At 47.8% G+C, this 17,770-nt stretch overlaps 1 protein-coding gene across 7 annotated transcripts in view; it reads right to left on the bottom strand.

The window, feature by feature from the left end:
- ZFYVE27 (zinc finger FYVE-type containing 27) overlaps positions 1-17,770 on the bottom strand; it is a 111,639-nt gene that overhangs the window by 92,504 nt on the left and 1,365 nt on the right. For 4 of the 7 annotated variants that reach the window (XM_060286857.1, XM_060286858.1, XM_030865267.2 and 1 more), the window contains exons 1-4: positions 7,358-7,546; positions 5,434-5,631; positions 2,625-2,695; positions 867-1,053 (exon numbers count right to left, since the gene is read on the bottom strand). In XM_060286857.1, the coding sequence (XP_060142840.1) occupies positions 867-1,053; positions 2,625-2,695; positions 5,434-5,630 (455 nt within the window). In that variant the 5' untranslated portion in view covers position 5,631; positions 7,358-7,546. Of the gene's footprint in view, positions 1-866; positions 1,054-2,624; positions 2,696-5,433; positions 5,632-7,357; positions 7,552-17,770 lie in introns of those variants that run through there. The other 3 variants (XM_060286854.1, XM_060286855.1, XM_060286859.1) reach the window with 3 other exon arrangements.

Raw genomic sequence — 17,770 nt, forward strand, 5'->3', positions numbered from 1 at the left:
AGCCCTCCACTGGTTTATAAGTTTCCTTTGGAGCTCCACAGAGGCCTTTGCTGCCCAGGGAGGGATGAGAACCCCTGCTGTACTTCAAGAGAGCCACTGAAGTTGTTATGGTTAATGTTATCCAACAGTCGTAAGGTGCTTCCTCAGAAGTACCAGCTCTGTCACATTTAGGGAAGTTCCTCCACAGCAATAGTGATGATGACTTCCTGGGTACCAGACACTCATTTAATTGTCACAACCACCTATGAGGTAAGCCTATAATTATCCCATTTAACAGATGAGGAACCTGAGTAACTTGCCCAATGTCACAGCAATTAAATGGCAGAACTGAGATTTGAACCCAGGCAGTGGCTCGTGTATGTATGTGTGTGTGTGTGTGTGTGTGTGTGTGTGTGTGTGCGTGCGTTCAGTCAAGACCCTAAACTGTGAAATCAGCTAGATCTGGATTCCCATCCCAGCTTGGTCAATTGCCTTTTTCCTCATCCATAAATGGAGGACAATCATAGTAGCTACCTCCCAGAACTGTTAAAAAGATGAAAGGAGGGGCTTCCCTGGTGGCGCAGTGGTTGAGAGTCCGCCTGCCAATGCAGGGGACACAGGTGCGTGCCCCAGTCCAGGAGGATCCCACATGCCGCGGAGCTGCTAGGCCCGTGAGCCATGGCCGCTGAGCCTGTGTGTCTGGAGCCTGTGCTCCGCAACGGGAAAGGCCACAACAGTGAGAGGCCCATGTACCGCAAAAAAAAAAAAAAAGATGAAATAACATCCATGGTTTGCCCACTACGATGTCTGGTGCCCAGCAAGCACTCAGTGTGGTGGCAGCTGGTACTGCCACTGTCCCTCACCTCCCTGGCCCCTTCCATACTCACAAGCTCTTCACCTCAGCTACGGCCTCAGGGCGAGACAGGCGAACTCTCTGAAGGTCCTCCTGCCTCACGCTATGATACTTCCTCCGCATCAGCTCAGACTCGGGCAGCCGTGCCCGGCAGACTTCCTGAAGGTAGCCCAGCAGGGCAGGCACGGAAATCATCAGGGCACCCACTGAGTACCATGCACCTATGGGAGCAAAAACACTGCAGATAAGCAGATAGCAGGACCAGGAGCCTCCGCCCACCCAGATGTTCACGTGCTCGCTCCCTCACCTGCTCCAGGTCTCTGCCCAAAAGACCTCCCCCAACCACCCAGTATGAAACAGAACCCCCGCCCCCCCCACGGCCTCCAGCCCCTTAACCCAGTTTTAGTTTTCCTCATAGAACTTATCACCGCATGGCAGATTACACATACGGTCGTTGGCTCCTCTGTGAATGTAGGCTCCTAAGAGCTGGGACTTTCCCCCATCTGGTCACTGCTGTAGCCCCAGACCCTTTTTTTAAAATATTAAAAATCACTACACTAGCACACAGCACACAGCAGGTGGCTCGTGCCTGGAGTCTGGCCGCTGGGAGCTCCCAATGACTGACAGTCTGATCTTTGGGCCACTAGGGCAGATTGGAAGCCTTCCTTTGGAGTTTAGGATACCACAGACCACTGTGGATCGAGCAATGGTGAGGCTAAAAGAAAATCCAAAGAAGGAACTTCTTCCATGTTAACATGGTACCCTCCAAAGCAAGCGAACAGAGCACTGGGCACTGAGTAAATGCTTGTTAAACATCTGTCATCTGAACTGATTTACTTTGGAAATATATTTAGAAAAATCTAACAGGCTGGGAAGGATATCTGAGTTTCAATCAGACAAAGAAGAGTCCTACTAAGACATAGAAGATGAGGTTTTATGTGAAACGGGTTTATTTTCAACCCATTGAAACCACAGGAGGCAAAGGAGACACTTGAGAAATGTGAATTCAATAGAACAAGCATGAAGAAAGGACTCAGCTCCTCAGAACTTCTGCCCCAGGCCTTTCACTCATTTCCCTTGAGGGGTTTGGCTTTTTCTGCAGCCATCTGCCAGTTCCGACTAAAAGGGCTGGGTCCCAGCATACCTTGTCATAAAAGGTCCCCAGGAGACAGCACTATCCAGGACCCCACCAGCTACCCACCCGTCCACACATCAACCTCAAAGGCTTCATGCCACAGACCCCTCACCACTGGTGACTGCCCAGCAGCCCCGGCCAGGCTCACTTGCTGAGCCAGAGAAAATCAACAGATGTGGCAAAAATCCCTGATCAGCTCACCTTCCTAGTACCTTCACCCCATGTCATGTCCCCAAATGACCCCAGAAACCAAAATGGGAAAAGGTTAATGCATCAGCATTCAGTCCAGAAGGAAATAATAATAACAGCTATAATGTACTGACTGCTTATTCCGTGTCAGGAACTGTGTTAAGTGTTATACATAGATTATCTCATTCCTCACAACAACCCTCTGAGGAAAGCACTGTTACTATCCTCCCTTCAGAGATGAGGAAAATTAGGCCTTAATGAACAGGTTAAAGAACTTCTGAGGTCACACCAGTGGCCCGGCCAGGATTCTAGCCCAGGGTGGGTCTCTCAGGAGCCTGTGTTCTGACATCGAGCAGACACAGAGGGAGGCCAACTCCATGGCGACACAGGCGGCTCCCTCACATGGGCCGCTTCTCAGAATTCCTCCCCACATCCATTCACAAAAAACCCTTGGCCCCTGGTTCTTACCCTCATTCAAGGTGAGGAACAAGATGTTGAGGCCCAGGCAGGTCAGCAAGGAACACAATGGTGTCTGCCACCTACAACACAGAGAGTCCTGGTCACTGAAGACAGCTGCCCCTCCAGCCAGGAAGGGGAGACGGGCACACAGGCGGGTCTTCAAAACCAGGAGGAAGAGGAGGCCCTGGAGCTCAGAGGGTCAGGGAGAAATGAAAAGTGGGTCTCTCACTTGGACAGGCGACCGGGAGAGGAGCTGAGGCCACACTTCAGGCCCCAGGGTGAGAAAGGGCATCCTCTCAGAACCAGAAGACCTGTAGAACCTTTTCCCAGGAGGAGGAAGAATTTATGAAATTATCTGTTAATGTTATAACCCTGTTTAACCTGTGTTTTGTAAGGTTCTATTCTCTTTAAGAGGTGCCGATGACATTCTTCTTTAAGAGTTTTCCTTTATTCTTTGTATTTACTGAGACAGAGTTGATATGTAACGTATTCTTTTTTTTACAATTTCATAAGAACACATGCTTACTGCACAAGACTCATCTAATATGGAAACTGAGAGAACAAAATGTAAAGGATTTCTTTGATCTTATTTGCGACTTTCTCTTATTTCTGTGATTTTGAGAGTTTGTTTTAAACATACATTAATTCCAAAGGAAAGAAAATAATAAAGGTTTCATTTCAACATATAAAAAATGAAGACAAAACCAGGGTTGGCATTCCCTCAGCAAACACACCCAAAGTGAACTGGAACTTTTAGAAGCAAACACAGACCCAGCTCCCACCACCACCAAATGCCAAGCAGAAGCCCCCAAAGACGGAGGAAAGAAAATCAGAGACAGGTTGCTGAAGACGAGCAACGGTGCTGGCTTAGTCCTTGATAAAGGACATTTAACAGAGTAAAGGGAGCACAGACGTAATCACGAAGCCACTGACACCTATATTCTAAAGAGCAGTGTCAGTGGATATAAGGTGGGCCCTCAGAGGAGAGAGTCAAATAGAAAAATCAACAGGTAAGATGCAATGTATTCAGAACTTCAATGCATTTTCTTTTGCTCTAATTGGGATATTTCACAGTTACTAAATGAGGTTAACTAATTTATGGGGTGCTTTTTTTTTTTAACAAGAATTATGAGTAAGGGAGTGAAATGACCTCTCTCTGCTTTTGTCTTAAAATTCCATACACTCCAACTACACCACCCTAATTAGGCCTCAGACCCATCTAGTGGCTGCTACCAGGGTAAAAGCAAATTAAGTCAGGTCTAAGGCCAATCCCATCTCAGAAATAAAAATAGCACACAGCCACTGATATCGCTTTCATTTTAAAGCCTCTCTCTCTCTCTCTTTTTTTTTTAAAGATCTGTTTGTTTATTTTTTGGCCATGCCACGTGGCATGTGGGATCTTAGTTCCCCGACCAGGGATCGAACCTGCGCCTCCTACAGTAGAAGTGCAGGGTCCTAACCACTGGACCGCGAGGGAATTCCCAGCCTCTCCCATTCTATCTGTCTTTACCGGCACTTTGGTCATGGAGACCCACCTACCGGAGTAGCTGATCCCAGAAGAGAGAAGTCTTTTAAAAATCTACTGTAGCTCCAGGCTTCAGACCTCATAGAAGCTCAAGATTAGATCCCTCTGCAAAGTCGAATCCTCTTTACTAAGAAAAGAACAACCAAACACACAAACTAATCTGACAGCCACTTTCACAGACCAGCGCTCCATCTCCCAGCGGCTCGGAGACCATAAGCTCCTGGGGGCTTCTGAGTCCCGATGCTCCTCCTCCATCCAGCTTAGTCAATCCCACCACATCCTCAGATTTCTAATTTCATAAAATGGAAAAATCCTAATACATTAGTGCCAAGAAGCACTAAGAGACCAGTGCTGGAAAAGGAGAAGTGCAGGATATATTTAACTTTTGTGCTTTGCCACGAAAAGGCAAAACACACATACATACAAACACATGTATATACATACACACATACGTTTGCATGCACAGGTGCATGCGCGCACGTGCACACACACACACAGTAGAAAACACCAGAGAGCACAGCCCCGTGCTTTCCAGAGCCCACACACTCCCCTAAGGAAGACCACGATTCATTTCAGCTAGTTGGTCATGGTGGGATTACAAAGCGAGCCCCTCCTTACACCATCTGAGAAAATCTGAATATGAACTGGGTATAGGGTGACAACAAGGAATCATTGTTAATTGTGTTAGGTATGATGTTACCTTATTTTTTTTAAAAAAGTCATTATTATTTAGAGACAAACTAAATAATGTGTTTAGGGAGCAGAGTGGTATATATCTATAATTTTAAATACTTTAGCATAAGAAATAAAGTGAGCTGAAAGGAGAAAAAAGAAAATTACCAAGGATGAAAATCAAAGTAGAACAGGAACAAAAACTTTTGAGAGCCATAATCCTAAAGGATTAGTGAAAATAGTATCTGCTTATTCATAGCTATTTGCATCCTAATTTTAATATGAATTATGCTAATGTTGGGAGAGAAGGGGAAAAAAAGCCTGCTCTGGATATAAAAGGCCCAATGGTCAAGGCTAGCTAGCAGTCCTCAGGTATGAGCTTATTCAGCCCCAAAGAAGAAACCCTGGTGAAAGGCCAGATGGTTCCCAGTGCCTGCCTCTCCTGGGTTGGGCCTGAGACACAGGGTCTAGAATAAACCCAGAGGCCCAAAGTACCTCCCAGAACTGCTCCTCACCAGCGCAGAAAGGATAACCCAGCCATTGCCTGAGTGGCCAGTGCAATTACAAAGCAGGAAGGCAGAAGGCCCAGCAGGTTAGAGCAACCCTAAATAAAATCTGTACCTGAGCAAATACCGGACACCATCACCTGCATCCTTCAGAGGTTCCAGGTAGATCTCCAGCCTCTTGTAGGACAGAACCAAGTTGAAAAGATCAAACGCCGGGGACTTGGCAGGAGCAGTTGGAGACTCCAGGGGAGCCTCGGGGACCATGCTGGGGCTCACCTCTGGCCCACACCCCTCTCGCTCTGAGGTCTGCATCCTGTAACCATAAGAATCCCTGACATTTGCATTGCACTTCCAATGCCCAACACACTTCCACTTGCATTATTATTATTTTTTTTTTTTTGTGGTACGCGGGCCTCTCACTGCTGTGGCCTCTCCCGTTGCGGAGCACAGGCTCCGGACACACAGGCTCAGCGGCCACGGCTCACGGTCCCAGCCGCTCCGCGGCATGTGGGATCTTCCCGGACCGGGGCACGAACCCATGTCCCCTGCGTCGGCAGGCGGACTCTCAACCACTGCGCCACCAGGGAAGCCCCACTTGCATTATTTCATGTGATGCCATAATAAACCTATGAGGTAGGCAGGGCTACAGGTGGAAAGCCTATTTCACAGAGGAAGACACATTCAGCAAGGTGAAGTGAATGACCCAGATAGAGCTGACCCTTGAACAACATGGGTTTGAACTTCACGGTTCCACTTATATGCAGATTTTTTCCAACAGTAAATACTACAGTTCTATACAATCTGCAGTTGGTTGAATCCTCGGATGCCCAACGGCGGATACGGAGGGACCGCGTGGAGGGAGGGCGTACTGTAAGTCATACTCCAATTTTTGACTTCACAGAGGGTCAGCGCTCCTAACCCCTGCGTTGTTCAAGGGTCAACTGTATAAAATCCTGCTCTTCTGACTCTCCATCTAATGTTCTTTTCCCCACAGACCCATCAAGAGTATAAACCATGAAGACCAAGCACACATGGTTGCTGGTGAGAGGCAGCCTGGGGTCTCAAGTGAAACGATGTCCTGAAATATTTTTCTCCCACTCTTTACTTAGTTAATTCCTACTCATCACTCAGGTATCGGCTTAAACAGCACTCCCTTGCTCTGAGAAGTCTTTGCCAACAACTCCAGTCTGGACTGGGAGACCCTCCCCAATGCTCCCAAAGGATCATGTACTCAGTACCCTAACAGCATTTATCACACCAAGCAAAACTCCCTTCTTTCTTGCCAGTCTGCCCCTCTTAACTTTGAGTTCCAGCAGGTCAAAGACTACATCTTCCATTCACCACTGTTTCCGCACACAATGGGAATGTAATAAATGCTCGCTGAGTGAGTGAATTAATTGCCCACGCTCCAGGAGCCCAGAGCTTTCTTCCACCCTGCTGCATGCTCTAAGCTTTCCCTCTCCCTTCTGTTCCCAACAACCTCCTGAACCATCCCTGCCCATTACCCACCCCTTTTTCCCCTTGAACCCTACGGGGCAGTCACCACCTTCCATAAAACCCCATTCCCTCCTCTCTTCTCTGATGGGGATAGCCACAAAACTCTCACCGTCTCTCCTAATTTCAAAGTCCGACCCAAACGCTAAGCAGTAAACAAGGAGGTAGACCCTTGGCCCACAGCAACAAAAGCCAGTTCCAGGCAAGGGGCTGCGATCTGGGACGACGGGGGGAGGAGGGTGTTTGAAGGGGAGGGTAACAAAGGGGCCACCAGGAACCCGAGACCCCCTCAGGAGGAGCTAGGATGAAAGGACCCAAGGCGGGCGCGAAGTAAGCGCCCAGGAAGGGGTGAAGCAGGTCTGCGCCGGCAGAGGCCGGACCATCACCCCTGCAGCCCAGGGAGCCGGACGGGGCCCTGAGACCCAAACCACAGAAGACCACACCCAAGGTCGCTGGGCCAGCAGGTGGCGGCCCCCGCGGCGTTCTGGCGCCCAACTCCGCACAGTCGGCGGACACACCAGAGTGGGGTGGGGGTGGCACCTCACCTAAGCGGTCGCTGCGACGGTGGGGAAGGGGCGGGGACGGCCAGGAGGCACTGATAGGGCCACCAGACCCCGGCGCGTTTCCTCAGGCCCGCCCCACCACGACGCGCCTCTTCCCAAGGCCTCTCTGAAGTCGCAGTACTGAGAACCTCCGCCGCCTCCCCCGCCCTCGCTTCCGGGACGCGACTGCTCGGCGGCGGCGTGCCCTTGACGTCATCGCTCCCGCCCCGCCTCCCGCCCGACTCCCGGGTTCAGCTCCGCCCGCTCTAGGACAGGTGAGCGCCCTCGTCCGCACTACGCCTGCGCGCCTTTTCTTCCTCAGCCAGGATCCTGGGCTCAGCTGCAGTCCTACCCGACGGCGGTTCGCTAAACCCTGGGAGTTTAGGGAACCCCACCCCTCGCTGTCCCCGCGTCGTTTTGGATTCCGGCAGGGAACAGTTGGAGAGAAGCTAATCTGAAGAATTTACGTCTGCATCCTCCCCTCACCAAATTTGGCACTTACCTCACCCCCGGGGACCGTGAGCTTACAAAAGGCAGAAACCATATCCCTGCTTGCCCGATGCCTAGCAGAGAATGCAATTCCGTTCAGCGTTTCCTGAGTAGCTACTGTGTACAGGGTCCTAGGCAAGCTCTTCCCAATTCAACCCACTTCTGTGTTGCCCGGTTAATCGCCCTTAAAGCATGCATCCGATGCCTTTGCATTAATAATAATAACACTAACATTTATCTACGGAGGGCTTACCAGGCGCCAGGCACTGGACTAAGCTCTCTGTAGGCATTATCTTAGCTAGTCCTCCTCCAACAACGCTATTAGGGTTATCGCCATTTCACAGATGAGGAATCTGAGATTTGTCAAGGAACTTCAGTGTCTCTCAGCTAGTATGCAACTGTGAGCTGGGATTTTAACCTCTGTGTCATCTGACCCTGGTTCCCCCAACCATACCATCACCACCTTAGTCTGCATTTACTGGCCTCATCCCCTGCTACTTCCCTACAGGAGCCTCTTAACTTCAGCCAACTGAACTCCTCCATTGTTACCTTCAAGTGCCCCTTGCATTCTGGTCTCCTTACATTGCTTGTGCTGTGAGCTCCGGGAGGAATGCCCTTCTCCCACTTGTGCTTGGGTCCAAATCCAACCCATTCATCTGGGCAGGAGTCAAATGTCTACACTCCTTCCCTGATTGCCCCAGCCAGAAGGAATCACTTCCCCCTCCAAACAGCCAGAAGGTAGACAGATACAAATCAGCCACTCACCACTAAACTATATTCAGAAATCCCCTTGCTTTTTAGAGGAACGGGCCTGGCTTTGTGGCTGGGCCAGTCTTGTCTGATGGACTCTGCCTCTCCTTTAAGATGAGGCTAGGAGAAGCAGAGAAAGAAGAATGTTTTTTCTTCATTATCTTTACCTGTAATTCCACCTTCAGTAATTTACTCCAAAGGTAGATTTCACTTTCTTTGAAATCCCTCCTTCTTAGGTCTGCCTGGACCATTGGCCTCAGGCTGACTGTAGCTAGTAGTTTTATTGGTTCTCTCTCCTGGCAGCTATAGAATTGAGGGACATCATTCCAGAACTCCTAGACATTACTTGAGGAAAACACTGGAGGATACAAAAAGGCTCTAAAGACCAGAAAGGGACAACAGTCATGGCCCATCAATGAACAAAGGCTTCCCCTGGTAACTAGAAACTGGTCAACTGGAGTCTGCTTTCTGGGAACTGACTCTGATTTTTCATAATCAAGTTCTCCTGGTTCCTTCCTTCCCTTCTCCAGCATTCTGAGTCTTCACTTCTTGCCTCAAATCCTGGTGCCACTGATGTTTTCCCCTGGATAGCTGATAGGTGGGAGAGACTAAGGGAGAAAATAAAATAGAAAAAGAGGATAATTAATACCTTAACATGACATTTTTCAGAGGTTAGTCTTTGAATCTATAAGCAAGTGTGTATATGGTCCACATAATTGAATTTCACTGGGGCTCTTGGAGAAATATTAGCAAGAAATGTTAGGAAAAATATGAGCAGGAAGAGAAGGGAATGTCTAAGCACAGCTTTGTCCACCAGATGGCGCTCTCACCCACTCTTACACAGACTTGTTCAGAAGCCTCTCTAAACTTGGGGTTTCTGGCGATGGTCTCTCATGCCACCATTTCTTGCATATACCAGATCTTCTCATGCTTCTAGCTGCATTAGTTATCTCTTGCTGTGTAACAATTATTTCAAAACTTACTGGCTTATCAAAACCGCAAAAAACCAAAAAACTTAGCAGCTTAAAACAATGATAAATATGTATTATTTGGCTTTTGGGTGGTTTTTGCAGGAAACTGCAAGCAGCTTGGTGGGTGGTTTTGGCCCAGGGGCTTTTGTGAGGTTGTACTCAGATGCTGGCCAGGGCTGCTGTCATCTGAAGGCTTGATGGGGCTGAAGGATTGGCTTCCTCACATAGCAGACTGGTTGGTGCTGGCTCTTATGCTGACAGGCTGGCAAGGGGTTTCAGTTCCTCTCCACCTGGGACTCTCCAGAAGGCATCTCGAGTGTCCTCGCGACATGGAGGCTGACTTCCCCCAGAGCAGGAAATCCAAGAGGGAGCAAAGCAGGAAGCTACAAGGTCTTCTATGCCATATCCTCAAAAGTCACACACTGTCACTTTCACAATATCCTGTTGGTTTTACGAGTGCGAACTAGTCAACATTCCAATGCATAGTGGGAAGATTATACAACAGCATAACTACCAGAAGGTGAGAATTATCGGGGCCATCCTGGAGGCCATCTTGGAGGCTGGCTGCTGTGTGCTGTTCTGTCGGCTTAGATTACCTTTCCTTCCACCTCATCTCCCCCTGCTCACCTTTTAACATCCAGCTTGAATATCAGGTTCTTTGTAAAGACTTCCCCAAATAATTCCTCACTTCCTCCTCTGTGTTTACACAGAACTCTTTCATCTCTATTAAGCACCTATCACCTTGCATTTCTTTTTTCTTTCTTTCTTTCTTTCTTTTTTTTTTTTTTTTTGGCCACGCAGCACGCAGGATCTTAGTTCCCCAACCAGGCATCAAACCTATACCCCCCTGCAGTGGAAACTCGGAGTCTTAACCACTGGACCGCCAGGGAAGTCCCTCACCTTGCATTTCAATCTTTCTCTTGAACATGACTATTTCCCTCATTGTGTCCTGAATTCCTGAGAGCAGGGGGACTGTGACTTAACATCTTGCCAGTCCCAGTTTCTGCCAAGTACATAGCACAGCCCTGGCATAGTAGGTACTCAATGAATGCTTGTTTTAAAATAAATGAGTAAAACAAAAAATAACAAGTGTTGGTGAGGATGTGGAGAAACAAGAACCTTGTGTGCTGTTGGTGGGAACGTAAATGGTGCAGACTCTATGGAAAACAATATGGCAGTTCCTAAAAAAGTTAAACAGAATCACCATATGATCCAGCAATGCCACTTCTGGGCATATACCCAAAAGAACTGAAAGCAGAGTCTCGAAGAGATATTTGTATACCCATGTTCACAGCAGTTTTAATCACAAAAGGTGGAAGCAACCCAAGTGTCCATTAATGGATGAATGGATAAACAAAATGTGGTGTATACATACACAATGGGCTATTTTTACTTAAAAAATAAGGAAATTCTGACACATGCTACAACATGAATGAACCTTGAGGACATTGATGCTGAGTGAAGAGCTCAGCCAGTCACAAAAAGACAAATACTGTATGATTACACTTATATGAGGTATCTAGAGCAGTGAAATTCCTAGAGACAGAAAGTACTGGATAGTGGTTGTCAGGGGCTAGAGGGAGGGGGAATGGAGATTGATTATTTAATGAGTACAGACTTTCAGTTTTGCAAGATGAGAAGAGTTCTGAAGATGGTTGCCCAACAGCGTGAACATATTTAATACCAACGAACTGTACATTTAAAAAATGGTTAAGGGGGCTTCCCTGGTGGCGCACTGGTTGAGAATCCGCCTGCTAACGCAGGGGACACGGGTTCAAGCCCTAGTCTGGGAAGATCCCACATGCCGTGGAGCAACTAGGCCCGTGAGCCACAACTACTGAGCCTACGCGTCTGGAGCCTGTGCTCCCCAACAAGAGAGGCCGCGACAGTGAGAGCCCGTGCACAGCGATGAAGAGTGGCCCCCGCTTGCCACAACTAGAGAAAGCCCTCGCACAGAAACGGAGACCCAACACAGCCAAAAATAAATAAATAAAAACAAATGTGGGGTTTAAAAAAAAAAAGGTTAAGATGGGGACTCCCCTGGTGGTGCAGTGGTTAAGAATCTGCCCGCCAATGCAGGGGACACAGGTTTGATCCCTGGTCCAGGAAGATCCCACATGCCGTGGAGAAATAAATCCCATGCGCCACAACAACTGAGCCTGCACTCTAGAGCCTGCAAGCCACAACTACTGAGCCCACGAGCCACAACTACCGAAGCCCATGCACCTAGAGCCCGTGCTCCACAAGAAAAGCCACCGCAATGAGAAGCCAGTGCACCGCAACGGAGAGTAAGCTCTGATCGCCGCAGCTAGAGAAAGCCTGTGTGCAGCAACAAAGACCCAACGCAGCCTAAATAAATAAACTTATTTTTTTTTAAATGGTTAAGATGGTAAATTTTATGTTATGTGTATTTTGCCACAATTTTTAAAAATTTTAAACAGAGGAATGATGGATAAAGAAAGTGTGATATATCCAGTCAGTGGAATACTAATATTTATCATTAAAAGGAACGTATTGATACAAGCTACAACATAGATGAACCTTGAAAACATTATGCCATGTAGACACAAAAGGCCACATATTGTATGATTCCATTTACACTAAGTGTCCAGCGCAGGCGAGTCCATACAGACAGAAGGTAGATTGATTTAGTGGCTGCCAGAGACTGGCGGGAAGAAGGAATTGGGAGTGACTAATAGGTACAGCGTTTCTTTTTCGGCTGATGGAAATGTTCTGGAATTGGATAGTGGTGATAGTTGCACAACTTTGTGAATATACTAAAACCACTGAATTGTACACTCTAAAATGGAGAATTTCTGCGTGAAATTTTATCTTACAGGAACTGTTTCAATTCTTTTAAATGAATGAATAAATGAAAGAAACATTTGACTGATATGTATTTTCAGATTCTCTTTAATATTTGGGTTTACTCTAGTATTTAAACTTAATATTTGGGTATATTTTTGGATTAATAACTCACTGCCATTGCTCTGAAAAGTGTTCAATAAATAACATCTTTATGTTCTTGTACCTGGGAAAGAAGCCCTCATGAGTAATGAGTTTTCCAGCTGTGACACAGTGAGTTGTTGGACAAACACAGCACGGAAATGAATGTCTGCTGTTATACTCTTACTCAACAGCTCTTGGCAGCCATGAAAACAACCATTCATCAAACACGGGGCAAAAAAGTCTCGAAGAGCAAGGCAATGAAAACCTCAGCAATAAAACCTGTGGCCTCCCAGCAAAGAAGCAGTTAACTGTCCACCCAAAAGTCCTTTTCCCTCTTCCAGGGTATAGAGTTGTATAGCCGGGCAGCTGTTGCCCCACCATGGACTACACCTTCCAGCCTCCTTGGATATAGATTATTCGGTCATGTGACTCCCCAAAAGTGAGTGATGAGAGTCACTTCTAGTCCAAGGCATTTAAATGTCGGAAATCTACTCCTCCCGCTTTTCTCCCAAATGCCAGCTCAAAGCAGAGGGGATAGCGGGGCCACAAAGTGGGAGGAGCCTAAGTCCCTGAATCATCACATCCTGGAAACCTCCCACTGACCTGGAATATCCACAATGGACAACTATGTGAGGCAGAAATAGATTTGTATGTGAACAACAAATAGACTTTTGTTATATTAAGCCACTGAGATGTTGAGGTGTGTTTGTTACAGCAGCTAAACACCAATATTCATTCATTCCACCAAATAACTACTTATTATGTGCCTTTCATGGGAATATAGAGAAGAATAGCCTGGAATTCTTCCCTCAAAAAGTTCTCATTCTAAATTGGAGAATTAGATGAGAGAATTAATGGGAGAGACAACTTGAATAAAAATGCCACGAATGGAAAGGCAGTAGGTGAGCCACAAAAAACCCTGTATAGACCAATTACCATTAACGAAACTGAGAGAATTAACCAAAAAACTTCCTAAAAGGGAGTTCCCTTGTGGCCTAGTGGTTAGGACTCCAGGCTTTCACTTCCATGGCCCCGGTTCAACCCCTCATCGGGGAACTGAGATCCCACAAGCCGCACAGCTTGGCTAAAAACAAATAAATAAAACAAAAAAAGCTTCCTAAAAGGCATCAGGACCAGGTTATTTTGTAGACAATTTTATTAAACCCATCAGTAAAATGATATGGTTAAACTATTCCAGAGAACAGAACAAGATGGAAAACTTTCCAATTTATTCTGAGTCCAGAATTACCATCCATGATACAAATGTCAGGCAAGAGCACACACACAAATAAACAAATTTCATCTGGAACATAGGTAATAGAAATAGCAAAAGAGGGCTTCCCTGGTGGCGCAGTGCTTGAGAGTCCGCCTGCCGATGCAGGGGACACGGGTTCATGCCCCAGTCCGGGAAGATCCCACATGCTGTGGAGCGGCTGGGCCCGTGAGCCATGGCTGCTGAGCCTGTGCTCCGCAACGGGAGGGGTCACAACAGTGAGAGGCCTCGCGTACCGCAAAAAAAAAAAAAAAAAAAATCCACCTGCCAATGCAGGGGACAAGGGTTCGATCCCTGGTCCGGGAAGATTCCACATGCCGTGGAGAGACTAAGCCCGTGCGCCACAACTAACAACTACTGAAGCCCACATGCCTAAAGCCTGTGCTCAAACAAGAGAACAAGAGAAGCCGCCGCAGTGAGAAGCTCGCGCACCGCAACGAAGAGAAGAGTAGTCCCTGCTCTCTGCAACTAGAGAAAGCCCACGAGCAGCAGCAAAGACCCAACGCAGCCAAAAATAAATAAATTACATAAATTAAAAAAAAAGAATAAAATAAAATAAAAATTCCCACTGTGGTAGTGGAACTCTTTCTCCAAAAAAAATAATAAAATTAAATTAAAAGGACTAGAGCTATATTATTATATTATAGAACATTAGAAAGTGTTTAGAACTATATTATTGCTAATTTTTTTTTTTTTATTGCTAAATTTTAAAAGCAAGTTGTAGAAGAGCCTGAATGTATATGTGTGTATTTGGGTGAGCATCCAGATATTTCGTTAGTTATAAAAATTAAGGAAGGGCTTCCCTGGTGGCGCAGTGGTTAAGAGTCCTGCTGATGCAAGGGACACGGGTTCATGCCCCGGTCCGGGAAGATCCCACGTGCCGCGGAGCGGCTGGGCCCGTGAGCCATGGGCGCTGAGCCTGCGCGTCCGGAGCCTGTGCTCCGCAACGGGAGGGGCCACAGCAGTGAGAGGCCCGCGTACAGCAAAAAAAAAAAAAAAAATTAAGGAAGAAGGCTTAATAGTGAACAATGGCTTATTGCTCAGGTGTGAGGTTAGGATGATCGAATGACTTCTCTTTTTACTTTGTACACTTCTGTACAGGTAAAAAAATTTAATGGGTATATATTACTATTTTATTCTACAAATAACAATTGTAACAAACAAAAACAATAAAAATATAAATAGTGCTAACGAGACCTTTCTCCCATATCCCTGCCCTTCCCTTTTTATGCCTGAAAAGGAATTCTTAATTCTCCTTCCTCACCATTGACCATCCCACTCCCATCCTAGAAAAGCAGGAAAAGTAATAGATAGAAATGAACAAACCCCTGGGATTCCCCAGACCCAAATGGGCTCAGTTATGTCCCCAAGGAGCAGTGTCTTATTTCAAAGTGCCCCCAGCATTAAACAGGAAATGTCAGATTAGACCATTCCTGAACACCTGGTCTCTAGGAGGGAAAACCAAACTCCACCTCTACCTCAGAGCCTGCCCAGAGGCCCACAGGGCTTAGCAACTGGCTGCTGAGGATAGTAAGAGAACATCTACTTTCCAGGTCCAGTCCTGCCACTTGCCAGCTATGTGACCATGGATAAGGCCTTCTCCTCTCTGGGGCTCTATTTCTTCTATTGAATGGGGGTGACAATGCCAACCTCTAAGACTGGTGACAAGATCAAATAAGGTAATGCAACATTTTCAATTGCAAATATTCCACCGAGCTAAAGTAGAGCAGGTGGCTTACCAGCCTTTGCATAAAGGCCACTTTTTATTTCGTGTGATATTCATTAATTGACACAGAGGGAAGAGGGGAGAAAGGGAGGATCTTGGGCAGCTGGTGGCATTCTCCTCCAACCTGGAAATGCAAACCATGAAGAGGAGGATGAGAGAAAGAGAGAGAGAGTTTGTGCTGTATTTTGTTTGTTTGGTTTTGGTTTTTTTTGCGGTACGCGGGCCTCTCACTGTTGTGGCCTCTCCCGTTGCGGAGCACAGGCTCCGGACGCGCAGGCTCAGTGGCCATGGCTCACAGGCCCAGCTGCTCCGCAGCACGTGGGATCTTCCCGGACCGGGGCACGAACCCGTGTCCCCTGCATCGGCAGGAGGACTCTTAACCACTGCGCCACCAGGGAAGCCCTGTGCTGTATTTTGAGGAGGGTGCTTTGAAGAGAGTGGGTGTGGAGCACACACAGCATCAGATCCCTGCCTGGAGCTGTTCTAGGGGTGCTTTGAGATCTGCCAGCAGAACTCTATGTCCCGGCTGTGGACATCAGGCCCAGGTCACAGGAGGGAGGAGCCGACAAGAAGCCTGTTAACTGCCCTCCAGCCCTTTCCAGGGTACCTTAGTCAGCAGGCTGAGGCTGGAAGGCAGAGAGGGGGGACCAGATTGGGTGTGTCTAGAAGGCAACACCAGAACAATGATCTGCAGGAAAGAACCAGAGCCTGGGCTCCAGGAGACCCCACTCTGGCCCTAGTCAGCTCTGTGACATTAAGCGAGTTGCCACTCCACCCTGGGGTTCATCTCCCCTTCTGTAATATGATGGGCTTGGACCAGAACAGGACCCTCTGGTTCCGTGACCATAGTCATTCTGTGCCTGCCTATCAGGCAGTGGAACTTCCCAAACAGAGGGCCCATTGAGAGCAGCGGTGGGAGCTTCTGGAATTCCCTTCAGCCTCAGTCAGGGACAGACACAGGGAGTTCTCTTCCTGATTCCTGTGCCCTGCCCTAACTGTACTGGAAATCTATGACCTCATTTTTCTTTCCCTCCCAGAAAGAAGGGGAAGCCGGAGAGGCAGACAAATGCGGCAAAATGAGAAGATGGAGGGAGGCTAGGGGATCTGACACAGAGTGTTACTGCAGGGGGCAGGAGAGAAGACACATACACCCAGATCAGACAAACAAACTTTATTCAGAAAAGCATATTAGTAATCACCACTAAACTACCGAATGAAGCACATCGGTCCCCTCTTCTCCCTACCCTCCCTCACCCTCCCACGCACACCCTCTCTTTGGCCTTTGTAGAATACTGGAGAAATCCTCTCCTGGGCCCACAAGTGGTCCCAGACTTTTGGGCTGGGGGCAGCCCACAGCAGTGTCAGGTTGGATCGAGTCCTGGAGTCCAGAGAGGGAGGCCAAGGAGACTGCCTCCAGTATCCAAAAGTTCCGGGCCAGCTCAGGTAGTCATTCCCATGGCACAGGGCCCCGAGGGGAAGGAGAGGATGGGTGTGGGAGCTGTCTTCATGTCCTTCTCACATCTGGAGAAGCCGTGGGCGGCCAAGTGGGAAGGCACATCTAGACGAGCCAGTGAGCTCTGGAATGTTTCAGGCACATGTGGCTGTATAAGGTACCATGAAGGCCAAGGATACGTCTGCTCCTGAGTAAGGTCAGCTAACCACAGACAAAGCACTATGGGCTGCGGGCTAAGAGGTCCTCAAAGGGCTGGATCTGAGCTGAGGATGCAGCTTATGTGATGATCTAAAAAAGAGAAAAGAACACATGCTGGAGCTCAAAAGCCATTGTTTAGGGTTCAGGGGTGCACGGCAACTGAGCCAGGTATCTTCCAGGTATCTGGAAGCTTGTGCCCAAGTCATAACGCAAGCAGAATAGGAATTTCTCTACGTCAAGGCAAAATGAACCTTCACCATCTTGGCTCTTCCACCGAATGATGTGGAAAGGGAGCTGCTGGGCAAAGATTATTCCCTCTCCCCACCTCCTTATATGGCCAGTGAAAACACTGAAACTCTCTGCTGGCCCAGGGAAGGGGCCCTGGGAGAGGTCAGAATGACTGGCTCTGGGAGTCTCCATGGCCTCAGCAACATGGAAATCTGCAACAGAAGAACCAAAGTTGCTGGGCTTCCAAGACACCTCCAGTATCCCAGCAAAGGTCACCCCCAGGTTCTGGCTGGCACCAGCAGTGGGCACTGAGGAAACAGGTACCCTGCCTGGAGCATGGCAGCAGGACCCCAGCCTAACTGAGATGCTGAAGGGCTCA

The sequence above is a fragment of the Globicephala melas genome, chromosome 16, assembly GCF_963455315.2.
Source record: "Globicephala melas chromosome 16, mGloMel1.2, whole genome shotgun sequence".
Lineage (NCBI taxonomy): Eukaryota > Metazoa > Chordata > Mammalia > Artiodactyla > Delphinidae > Globicephala > Globicephala melas.